Source organism: Leptonotus elevatus, chromosome 5, assembly GCF_054856555.1.
Source record: "Leptonotus elevatus isolate MCC_2025b chromosome 5, RoL_Lele_1.0, whole genome shotgun sequence".
Taxonomy (NCBI): Eukaryota; Metazoa; Chordata; class Actinopteri; order Syngnathiformes; family Syngnathidae; genus Leptonotus; species Leptonotus elevatus.
This window is the reverse complement of record NC_141243.1, coordinates 7,488,661-7,501,969: the sequence shown is the minus strand read 5'-3', so window position 1 is coordinate 7,501,969 and position 13,309 is coordinate 7,488,661. Positions and strand designations below refer to the sequence as shown.

Genomic DNA, 13,309 nt, shown 5'->3' with positions numbered 1-13,309 from the left:
ATTGACATGTTACAGGAACACCTGCAATGCGTATGTTGAGAAATAATTGCCTATGTGTAGCGTCAGTGCTGATGTGAAATATTTTTGTACATATTGACCAAACGTGAATTAGCTTCCCTTTCTAATTCCGATGCCAATTTTACATTTGTTTTAAAATACATTAGTCAAATGAAACCCACTCTCACTTGTTGGAAAGACCACCAGTTCATTAACATTTTTAAGATTCCCTTTTGGCTAGCGTTAATTGTGTACGTTGAATTCATAACAAAAAAGTTGGGGTGCAACTTACTGTGTTGGCAGTGAACCCCACTGAAGCCTGGGGGACACTTGCAGACATATCCAATGAAGGTGTCACCCCTGTAGGTCTCGCTGATCTCACATGCCCCTCTGTTGTGGCATGGGTTCGGGTGGCAAGGCCCTACATGCAAAAAAAGAAGAAGAAGAAAAAAATGGTAATAATTCAGTGCTATTATTTAACAAACTAAAAACCACCTGAACCTAAACTTTTTCATGTATATGTCCAACTATCCAGTGTATGAAGACTTTTTGCACAACTTGCTTTTCTCGAAAAGGAGTGGAATGGCAAAATTCCAAAACTGGTGATTTACCCATGCACATTTCCAAAGACTTTCGACCTTTATGCCTTTCTGTATCCCAGTTTCAAGCCGCTGATGACGCTCTGTGATACCGTAAGCTCACTGGTCACTTCCTGTTTGAAGCCTCGCAATGTGGACGTACAGTTGGTTAGAATTTTAATGTGTGACCTGCATTTTTTCTGCTGATCATTTTTTTTATATGTTTAATTATTATTAATAATTGTTTTATGATTTTGACTCTTTGCCCACATAAGAAGAAAATTGAATTTTTTTGGGCCAGTTATCTCATGTTTTTATTTGTTATAGTGGACGCAAGAACAGTATGGCTGTAACATATTGTAAACTTACCAAGATTATATGTAACATTTAGACATGAAAATCATGCAGATCAACATTTTATTGGTTTAGACATGCAAACATGTCAAGTCCACTGCAATCCTCTATGGGTCAAAAGGGGTTAAAATAGCATTTGTGAGTAGTGTATACACTATGCATCATTAAGTGCAAAACTAGATTGTAAGTCAAATAAAAGCACAAAACATTAAGGAGGCATAAGTAAAAGTGACAAGGATTCGGGTTGCTTTTCCTAATTGACTTTGGAAAATAAATAAATAAAAACAACCTCCAAAAAGAGATGAAAAGGTTCCAGTATTTTCAGTGTAGTGAACACTAGAAAGCATTGGCTCTAAAACAAAAGAAAATGTTTCAGTTTAAAAGGAAAAGTTGAAGAGTGTGACGGAGCGCCTGTGACTGTCCGCCACTCTTCGTTTCCGCGGAGACGAGTTCCGTCAAAATTGTTTTCACACAGCCCACACAAATTCCTCCTGTTAATTCGACACTTTCACGAACGGTTTACCTGCCACCTGGACTCATTCCCTTTTCGCCGTTGTTGGTGCCGGGGGTGCACACCCGACCCCGACACCGACGCACGACGCACGACGCACGACGCACCGCAAACGCTCACCTGCATTCTGCGGGGTCGTTGGACAATAAACACTGGACCAAGCCGAAGCACTTCCGGACTCCCACTTTCGCCGCGCTTGAAGGGTCACATGGCTACGGACTATACCACAAAAGTAGTTTTGGTTTATTATTTAATGAGTTGTTGTTGTTTTGGCGAGATTAAGTTATGGATTGTGATTGGAGGATTTTTGTTATGGTTAATATATGTTGCATATATTATTTATTTACATGCTTTAGTTATTTTTGGTTACTTTTTGTTAATATACCCCATGTTTGCCTAAATGGTTTGCCCGGAGATCTAAATTCATTTGAAGGGGGTGCTCAGCTAAATTGGATGGTGAGTGACTGACTACCACAGTAAATTGCGGAAAAGACTAATGGAACTTGTAAATATTGTTGGGATTGTTTTTGCACTGGACTTGCACTGTATTTTATTTTTATTTATTTTTTACACATTTTTAATGCCGTGTTGGTGTAAATAAAAACACCTTACTGAAGTTTTACGACAGCGCTATAATTTTTCCCCCTTTCGGAAATGAAGCCGTGACAAAGATGATAAACCACACTGCTGGTTAAGAAGAGTGATGATTTGTAATAACCCCAAAACCCTTTCCTCTTAACACTAATAGTGACGATGAAGACTTTTACAACTTATTAAAACCAGAGCATTTGGCACATCAGCTTCATTGGCATATCATATCATAGCATAGCATTATGACAAGATCTTGAGGTAGGGTCATGAGTTTATAAGTCAACAGGATGCAAATGTCTCAGATTTTAACTGCAGTCATTTCTGGATTTTAAGCCGCTACTTGTTTCACTTGCGTTTCGACCCTGTGGCTAATGCAAATGTGCGGCTTATCCAATAGATCACAAGGGGGCGCACTGTAAAGGGAGCGTCAAGCAGAGCATAACAAACCAAGTGAGCCCAAATATAGTAGGAGAGACAGCATGAGAGCGAGATAATTTGCGCCCTCATTATGGAAAAGAAAGTAGCGGCTTATAGTCAGGTGCGCCTTATAGTCCAGAAATTACTGTACTGAGTTAAACAACTGCTCTGAGATTGACCAAACTTAAAGGGGAAGTCATCCATAAATATTTCTTGACAATTTTATGTCATATGTGACCTCACAAGTCGAAACGTGACATTGTGATTAATATTACATTTGTGGTAAATAAGTTTTGAAGCAAAATCCGTTTTTTAAGCCATTTTGCCACTTCCTGTCGACTTCAACCACCAATCACAGCTCACTTGTTTTCTGAAGCTGAGCTCTGATTGGTTGTTACCTGAGCAACTCTGATGTCATTTTCACTCGACAAGTGTCCGTCTTCTGATATTGACTGCTGGATTTTACTGCTTAACTCATATTCCACTAATGCAATCTTAACCAAAATACTGTATTTAGACTAGGGGGGCAGCATAGAACATAAGATTAAAAAATATATAGAAATAGGGCGGGGGGGGGTGGTTCTTGACTTTCACTTTAAGAAATAAAAAACAACCTATTGGTTTATGACAGAAGTTAAAGCTCAAAATAATCAAAGCAGTTTCAAACACTTCCTGTTTGCTTGTTTTGCTAGATTGTGATTGATTACGTGTGCTTGCTTCTCCACAATTTAATGTTTTGTGCACTTAGCCAAATCTGTTTAGTCTAAAAGGCACGCTGGTGATTCAATATTTTATTCAAAAAAGTTGTACTCTTGAGAAAAAAAAACCCTTTAATATAGACTAGCCATCAGTTAAATATATTCCGCCCAAAAAAGAAATCCCACAGATGGAGTGCCGTAAGTCACTTTGACAAGGTAACAGCCATGACATTTTAATTGTCATGTCTGCTTCTACGTCTGTCAAAAACGAACCAAAAGCATAGCATGTTTTGCTCAAATATAGCCAATCAGAAAAAAGAAGAAGATTAAACATCAAAAGTAAACAGATTATTGTTCTCCTTGCACAAATTAACCCCTGAACGGGAATTACAAACAAGATAATCCCATGGAAGTGGTGCCAAGTGAGAACCTGTATTACTAATAATGAGAGTGGCAGCAAATCGGCTGAACACAACAATGTGTAAGAGCCTTGACAGAGGCGAGGCCTGTTGAGGGAGTCCGGGTGACAGCTTGCTGGGATGTTTTGACGTGATGATCTATAGTGGCACCAAAGCGTGCTGACACCTCGCTAATGGAGAATGCATAAAGCAGAAAATGGGAAAGGGGTTGGGGGGTGCCTGACAGATACGGAGACATTGTGCTCTGAATGACAGAGGCATCAAGAAAAAAGAAAAAGAAAAAAATCAATACATAGCAACATAAAAAAAAAAATTAAACAAAAAAATAAAGTATGATCTACGGACTCTTTGATATTTGAAACTGGTTGGCAACATGAGCCGGAAAGTCAACATGTGAAGAAAAATATAAAGACTACAGATGATAAAAAGATTGAACAATATACTTTTAAAGAATCACTCTCTACTCTTCATTTACAAAAATGTAAATATCTCCTTAACTCATTCACTGCCAGCCATTTTCACTGAAGCAACCCCCTTCGCTCCCAGCTATTTTACTGGATTTTGACTGCTTTTGCGAGGTCCACAGAATATTCTAGTCTACTGCTATAAAAACATGGAACCTACCAAAAGAAAGATTTGAGTCTCTTCTTTCATCATGAAAAAAGTATATTTGTATTTGTTTCCGTCTTTGCAGCAATTAGCATTAGAATGTAGCTAAGTTTCATCATTATTCACAAACCTATTGAAAACACTGGCAAAAAGAGCTTGTTGCAACATGGCCCTGGCTGATCTCTTATACTCTGCTGACACCTGCTGGTCGTTTTTGTGTGTGTAATAACTACCATTGCTTTAAGCGACCTTTTCATGTCAGAAGCTGCATCAAAGCCTTCTGTATGCTCGCGCATAAAACCAAAACACACACACACGTTTTTGGGAGTGAAGGACAACGTATTAAAAAACGTATTTATACAATTTTGGGTTTGGATGAATTAAAGGGGAAGTCAACCCCCCCAATTTTTGGGACAGTATGTTCTATGCATCCCCACTGAATATGGTATTCTGGTTAATATTGCATTAGTGGAAAATGAGTGAAGCAGCAAAATCCAGCCCTTCTTATCCACTTCAGGGGCAGCCATTTTGCCACTTGCTGTCGACAGAAGATGACTTCACAGTTTCTCAGGTAGCAACCAATCACAGCGCAGCTTCAGAAAACAGGTGAGCTGTGATTGGTCGTTGCCTGAAACCTGAGCAACATTGATGTCATCTTCAGTCGACAGCAAGTGGCAAAATGGCCGCCCCTGAGATGGATTTAAAAACAGCTGGATTTCGCTTCATAACTCATATTTCACAAATGTAATATTAATCAGAATGTCATGTTTAGACTGGTGAGGTCACACATAACATATTAAAGTCAAATAATATGCCAAAATAATGGGTAGCTGCCTTGGGATAAAGGGGGCAAGTGATATATATGTATGTCGTCTGACGTCTCCACAGGATGTCAGGTATCGCTCCCTTCGCTGCTCTGTGTTCGTTGTGTGATGTCTGACTGTGTGATGCATGTCTGCAGGCAAACAGCGGCAGCTTTCCTGGTTGAATGTCAGCTGCTCGAGCCATCGCTCACCCTGTGATTGATGTGAGTTGGCGCACAGACCGGCAGGAGCGCCGCGATTTCTTTTCATGGCTGCAAAGAAAGTTCAATCAATCAGGCGCCGAAACACGTTTGGTGGTTTAATGGCGGAATGTCATATTTGTTTCCTTTTGGAGGTCTACCACAAGACGCCTTCAGGTTTAACGCTATGGGTTACAGTATGTGCCATGCATCTTTGACAGTTGTCACAGACCATGAGCTTATTTCTAATCAACTGTATTGCTAATTATATTACACTCTCTGTTATAATTAATTAAAATGATTGATTAGATTTAGTAGACAAGGACATTTGGGGGGAAAAAAATCCCCCAAAAATCAATGTACAAGTTACAAAGAAAAAAAAATGCAAAAACAGCTTCACAGATGATGAATGAAGCCCAAGAGTATGTTCTGTAACTAAAATCCCGGTTCTAATGATTATGATGGGTCACAGAGTGGTCAGACGGTAATACTGAGTGGATGGCTGATTTCTCCTGGTGAAATGGGTCAAGTCGTGGAGTTAGAGGATCAAATGCACAAGCAGTGTGTTTAATCTTAATGCTTGACAAACAAGCTTGTCTCACGTGGCTTTCGATTTCACTGAGCGCAACAACAATCGTGAAACACGCACTTCCATTGTCAGATCAGCTCTCATTTCATAGGGCTGAGTTCAAATGACAAAGCAGCTCATCATCCTCAGAGCTGTCAAAGTTAATCGAGTAATCGATTATCAAATTAATTGATAACTATTTTAATAATCGACTAATCGTTTGGAGCCTTTTTTTTTAAATTGTCCAAACTCTAAATCCTCTGATTTCAGCATATCAACAGTAATTGTTCACTGATTTTTGTAGCCTTTCATGAAAGAAGACCTATTATCTCCTGTGTTTAATCAAAATAAAACATTTGCAAACATCTGTTTACTTTACTTTCAAAACCGGTAACATAGTATAATATCAATCCCCATTTTTTTTTTTAATCACTAGACGAAAGAACCGCCAATCACTGGTGAATAAACAGTAATCATGGGCTTTTGTAAAATGAGTCTGATTAGTCGATTAACTCATTTGTTCCCAAAATGGTATAAAACGTTCAATTTCAAATATTGCCATGGTTCCAAAAACGTATTTGTGGCAGCAGAGTATACGAGATCAACCAGGGCCATGTTGCGACAAGCACTTTTCCCCAGATTTTCAACAGATTTGTGAATAACGATGAAACTTAGCTATATTCCAATGCTAATCGCCGCAAAACGGAAACAGATACAAATATATACTTTTTTTCTCTGAATAAATAAGAGACTCTAATCTTTCTTTTGATAGATTCCATCTTTTTATAGCAATAGAACACAATATTCTGTGGGCCTTGCAAAATCCAGTAAAACAGCCGGGAGCGAAGGGTGTGAAAATGGCTGGGCGTGAACGAGTTAATCAATAGAATAATTGATAGATGAATCGATTCTACAAAATATTCAATAGTGACAGCACTAATCCACCTTGTTGCACTGTAAACTGTTAAACGAGCATGTTTCACAGACCTTTGGGTAATGGAAGTTACATTGGAGCTTCTCAACTGTGAACGCACAGCCCGGCCGAGTCTCAGTCAAATGCGACATGGCCTAATTGTGTCAAATCTTGTTTAACCCCGTCTTTCCTTACAGATGGGCCTCTACGGTCCACGGGCTCTTGGTCACTGAACCCGTCCGTCACCTCCACTGATCAACGTTGGCACTGAAGCACCAAAATGACATCAGTACTCCCCAGCAGGGCCTGCAAAGTGCTCAAGCTGGAAGCGTCTCCTGTACCACGTGCTGTGCTTTTGTTATTTCAGCCCATCAACATTTGACAAAGTCAGACAAATGCACTTAGAGTCGAACGGATTAAGAACCATGCAGAGGCAAAATGGCTTGGAATATGTCAAACAGTAATGAAAGCCAAGGGTCACATTGAAGATCGGCATCTTTCTGGAAGTCTTGTCAGAGACTAAATGTCACCAAAATGTCACAGCGCCACCCTTAAAGGTCTCCTCTAAACAAGGTGTGTGTTTTTTCTTGATTTTTATCATGAGCAACAGAAAATTGCGGCTGATTATATTTTTTCGGAAGATTGTTTTTCAACTCATTCAGTCAACCTGTGCGCAGACAAGTCGTGAGGATGGTTTACGTGAATAACAGCGTACCGCAAATCTAAAAGGTAATGGTTAGAAAGTAACACATTACTTACTCTATCTGAAGTAATCTGACTACAGTTACTTTGCAAAGTGACGTTCCTTACTGCATATACAGTCCTGTGTATATTATCAATGTTAGCAATTCAATGACAGGTTTGGCAGTGCCATTAACTGCCTCTTGAAGCAGTGAGTAATATTTGATAGGGGTGTTAAAAAAAAAACAATTCGGCGATATTACAGCACACAATCGAATCGATTTTTAAAGATGAATTTTTGATGGAAATATTCAACAAAATGTCTTACTTAAGATTAGGTTTCACACTTTAAGCATGGAAGAATGTTATATTAATGGAACATTAAGCCTTAATATTTTATTTCAATGCTGTTCAAACGTGAAACAGATTCCAACCTGTTTAAATACAGTTATAAGCCTGAAGTATATTTTCATACAAATCTTACAGTGTTAATGTACATGTTTACTGATTAGTATTTTCTCAATTTTAGTTTAAAAAAATCGCAATCATTGACTTATCGATTCGTATCAAGATTAATTGGTATCTAGAGATATAGATATATATATATAGAGAGAGATATATAGAGAGATATAGATAGAGAGAGATAGAGATATATATATATATATAGATAAATATATATATATATATAGAGAGAGAGATATAGATATATAGAGAGACAGATATAGATATATATAGAGATATATATATATATATATATATATATATATATATATATAGAGAGAGAGAGAGAGATATAGAGAGATATAGATATAGATAGAGAGATAGAGAGATATATATATATATATATATATAGATAAATATATATATATAGATATATATAGAGATATAGATATATATACATAGAGAGAGAGAGAGAGACATATAGAGATATAGAAATATATATATAGAGAAAGAGAGAGAGAGAGAGAGCTATATATATAAATATATAGAGAAAGAGAGAGAGAGAGAGAGAGAGAGAGAGAGAGAGAGAGAGAGAGAGAGAGAGAGAGAGAGAGAGAGAGAGAGAGAGAGAGAGAGAGAGAGAGAGAGATAAAGATATAGAGATATAGAGATAGATAGATTCACGTTTCCAAGCTGGAATTACAGTCACTATTTTGAGAGTGTCAGCTAAAGACAATATTTAAGTATTGTATGTTGCACACTGTTCTGTTGACAAAGTTATCAAAAAAACGTACATCAAAAAACAAACAAACAAAACGTATATGTAGAATGTAATATGAATATCAACAGATTAATTAAAAAAAATATATACTGGAAAATGGAATTAAACCTGAAATGCAATCCACGCATAACATGATGGAAGACAAAATAACTCCATTCTGACAGCATTTCACAAAGTAAAATTCAAGTTCTTAAATGAATACGTAAGTAACGGACTCACCCTGTGTTCTTCTCTATAATGGGTTCTCATATTATGTACAACGCTCTTATGCACCAAATTGGCATGTAATAAGTTACACTGCATTCATACTGAAGAGGGACATTTGGATCTTCCAACAGCAGAGGCTCTTGATACATAATGGAAGCCTGCCGTCTTTTATAATCAGAGGTTATTAACTCAAAATGGGTTTTAATTTACCCATACTGATTTTCTTTTGTGCAAAATTAGACTGCATTCAGTAATCACATTGGAATTATTTATGAAACTAACTGTGAATTCAAGAGAAAAAGGTGAGGGGACATTTGTTCTCGTATTCATGTGCCACATTCAGCAAAGCCCCTTTCCCTCCAAATTTTGCAGCTAGATTCAAAGTGGGTCACAGTAGTAAGGAATTTTCTATTTGTAATACGGTGAGTAGGCATTCTAACAAAGAAAAGTTCCAGCGAGATGAAATAGAGCCAATTTATCAGTTGTATTGCTCTAGATTGACAATCAAATGAAAGGCGATACGCTGCCATGTTTCGCAGACTAAGCACATTTTCATCCCTCTGCCCTCGAGTTTCAATGCAAATGTGATTGGATGGCGGAGGATGAAGCACGTGTACTGTATATAAGGTCTCAGGTACAAAGTGCCTAAGGAAAATAACAAACTCTATTCTGACAAATGTTCTTTTCACTGAGACAAGAGGACACAAATATGCAGATTAGATACATCGTGACATACAGGCAATATGCAAAGATGACAAGCTGTGTGGTCTCATGTGTGACTTCCCTCATCGTACTGTCCTATTTTCTCTTCGAGTCCAGTTCCAGGTCAGTGGTCACAAGTCACACCTAATTTGGGTCGATATGATGTCTGATAATTGTTTCTCCGGCTGTTCTCCTCATTCTGCCTGTCGTGTGAAATGCGGAAACCTTTAGCCATTGCTTGCTGTATTTAATTCTACCAGACTAAACAAACGTGTATTTATATTTAGATTTATTTCCACTAATTTAGTCGGATTTCAAAATATAGTTTGAACTGCGATCAGTTACTTAAACAGCGATGGCTAGCTTAATGCTAACAAATGAGGACATTGGTAGGCAGGCTAACAAATAGTATCTGAAATTCATATGTGAACACAAACACAAATTGCCTCCTACTAAAATTATAAAGCATTCACAGATGCAAAAGCGACAAGAGACATTTTATTAGTCACACAAGTAAAAGCAAGTGTTAACTATTCCAATAATTATTTTATTGTTTAAAAACAATAAAACTAAACAAAAAAAATACTTGTTATTATTATTATTTATGATTTGCTTATTTGTCATATTGTTTAGTGTACGGTAAGTTAATGTGTTCTTATGGACGTGCTTCCGTGGACTCTTTAACTCATTCACCCCCAGCCATTTTCACTGAAGCAACCCCCTTCGCTCCCGGATATTTTACTGGTTTTTGACTGATTTTACAAGGCCCACAGAATATTCTGTTCTATTGCTATAAAAACATGGAACCTACCAAAAGAAAGATTAGAGTCTCTTCTTTCATCAGGAAAAAAAGTATATTTGTATCTGTTTTCGTTTTGCAGCAATTAGCATTAGAGTATAGCTAAGTTTCATCATTATTCACATTCCTGTTGAAAACTTGTGAAGCTTGTTGCAACATGGCCTTTGTTGATCTCGTATACTCTGCTGCCACCTGCTGGCCGTCTTTTATAATGAGGCTGCTTCAAAGCCTTCTGTATGCTCCAGCATTTAAAAAACAAACAAAAACGTATACATACGTTTTTGGGAGCATGCAAATATTTAAAATAGAAAGTTTTTGGGAGCAAATGAATTAATTGCATTTTGTTTATATATATATATGAAAACAGAGGGAGTTTCTGGATAATTTCTTCCAGAAGCTCCAACAGAACAAGGTAGAGCTAATGAGCAACATTTAAGGAGGCAAAGCATCGTGCTCTCTAGAGGCATGAATAAATGATAACTGAAGTTATAAATTAGTGAACTACTTTTTTCCCTTGAATTATAAAATGACATTAGCACGCCAACACTCAAGAAAACAATACAGCCCCTGATTTAAGGCAAAACTCTAAAATAGTCAACATGTTAACACATTGTATTGTAAAGTCTTAAACAGAACGCTTACCTACAGTGCCAATTTCAAGAAGGCACTTTCTGAATGCTTTATAATTTGTTCAAACCAAGCTGCATAAATGAGACCGCGGAGCAAGGACGAAGCTCAACCAAGTCTTACAAACTCACTGTAAGACACTGTTGTGCATGCACACAAGACACAAATCAATGGGAATCATGTTATCAAGCGTAAAATCTCCCACCTGCTGAAGTTGGTTCCTCGCCATCTGCTGCTGCAGAGAGGGGAAGGTGGGAGGAGAAGACGAAGGAAAATTCAGCATCTCAGCTATGTTACAGTATGCACTGATCTGACTACTACTGAGCCGACCGGCATTAATTGCAATATGCACTCACATATGGGTAACAGTTTGCATGCAATCTGAGAACGCGCATAGTTTAAAAAGAAGAAGGCCACACCTGCTTCCTGCCAGGTTAAGAAGCCTGCCAAACTGCCCATCCCTCGCTTACACCAAGCAATTATCCTATGTCCTGGTTGGAGGCCTTGGACTAATATGTATCCATCATTCTGGACCAATGTCAGATTAACCCCTGTGGCACATGAGCGCGCTGGCTGTACCCGCTGACTGAACAGGCACCAATCCAGCACAGTGGCTGAGATTTGGCCCGTCTACAGTCATTACCGCAGTCCTCTATCTCCATCATCACTCGTAAAATTGCCCTGAAATAGGCCAGAAAACTGGACGCACATGTGAAAGAACAAGGGAGTCAGACAAATGGGATGACAGATAGGATTGCCGTCGCTGATGGGGTGGTGAGCCCACACGAGATCTCCATTCAAAAAATGGAACTCCACATGTATGTCTGAGTAAAACAAGCGGCGCTCTCGTGTGGTAATGTGCATGTTAACTATTTATCACTGACTAATGATACAGTCTGCAAATAACCATGCTAAATTAATTAAAATATGTTTCAATGTCAGGTCCATGTTTCAATTCAGAGCATTGAATACTAATCTGGATGGATGGATGATAGATTATGGATGGATGGATAGATGGATGATAGCTGATGGATGACAGATAGATAGATGGATGGATGGATAGATGGATGATAGATGGATGGATAGATAGATGGATGATAGATGATGGATGGGTGGATGGATGGATGGATGATAAATAGATAGATGGATGGATGGATGATAGATTATGGATGGATGGATGATAGATGATGGATGCTAGATAGATAGATGTATGATAAATGATGATGGATGATAAATAGATAGATGGATGGATGGATGGATGATAGATTATGGATGAATGGATAGATGGATGATAGATATATAGATAGATGGATGATAGATGATGGATGAATGATGGATGGATGATAGATGGATGGATAGATAGATAGATAGATAGATAGATAGATAGATAGATAGATAGATAGATAGATAGATAGATAGATAGATAGATAGATAGATAGATAGATAGATAGATAGATAGATAGATAGATAGATAGATAGATAGATAGCCTGAATGTCATGTGGTAGAAGGCGTAAAGATGATTCATAAAGTTGGTAGCTCAAGCAGCGAGAACCATTCATCCATCTTCAAAAAAAACAATAAGAGAAACATTACTCCTTTAGACAAACCAAAAATCATCCATCTTGTTCCACATATACTGTCAATCCAGTCTTCATCTAGCTGTGGGTAATTAATATGAAACATTCATCGTATTTCCATCACATTTGTCTGAGTAGAGAAAATGAGTGGAGTAGATGTCACCGGCACGAACAGACAGTCTTCCGCAGCTCTTTAAATTATGTTTAAATTGAAGTCGCAAAGAGCCAAAAGTTGAGCACATTTGTATTTTTCCTGAAAAGAATAATAATAATAAAAATCCACAATTCCCTCATTGCGCTTTTCTCTGACATTTCCTCTCTTTCCAAAGGGGTCAAACACACAACAACGCAGCATACTGCAGCTGCTGTACATGTTTGTGAAGATGAAAAATATATAAATACACCTCCGAGTGCAAATGACTTCACACCCACATAAATAGAAAAATACATGTTTTCTTAATCCCTTTATCCGACTATTTAAGTGTGGAATCTATTTTTTTTCCCATGATGAGTTCATTGCATGGCTTATTTCACATTACTAATCTCACACAGTAGATCAATAGATTCAATTCAGGGAGGTACATTTAGCGATAGCATTTCTGTTTACTGTTTTTTCCTTCTGTTTCTGTGACTTAAGGAGTTTTGTCAATTGTGGTGTGGCATGACTCCTCCTTGTTACTCACTCCAAACGCTTTTATTCCCTGACAGTTCAAAAACATTTCAAGACACAAAACTGGCCCCAGCAATTTGTCTCAGGGTTGATAAATCTAGTCCTCTCAGTAAGTCAAGTGGAAACAAAATGAGCCGCGCTGAAAAATGTGTCCATTTGGCAGGC

At 37.9% G+C, this 13,309-nt stretch overlaps 1 protein-coding gene across 2 annotated transcripts in view; it reads right to left on the bottom strand.

Moving 5' to 3' along the window:
- The window catches only part of edil3a (EGF like and discoidin domains 3a), an 89,565-nt gene that overhangs the window by 57,362 nt on the left and 18,894 nt on the right, over window positions 1-13,309 (bottom strand). The window contains exons 2-3 of one of the 2 annotated variants that reach the window (XM_086076424.1): window positions 11,102-11,131; window positions 290-418 (exon numbers count right to left, since the gene is read on the bottom strand). In XM_086076424.1, the coding sequence (XP_085932550.1) occupies window positions 290-418; window positions 11,102-11,131 (159 nt within the window). The remainder of the gene's footprint in view (window positions 1-289; window positions 419-11,101; window positions 11,132-13,309) is intronic. The other variant, XM_086076426.1, reaches the window with a different exon arrangement.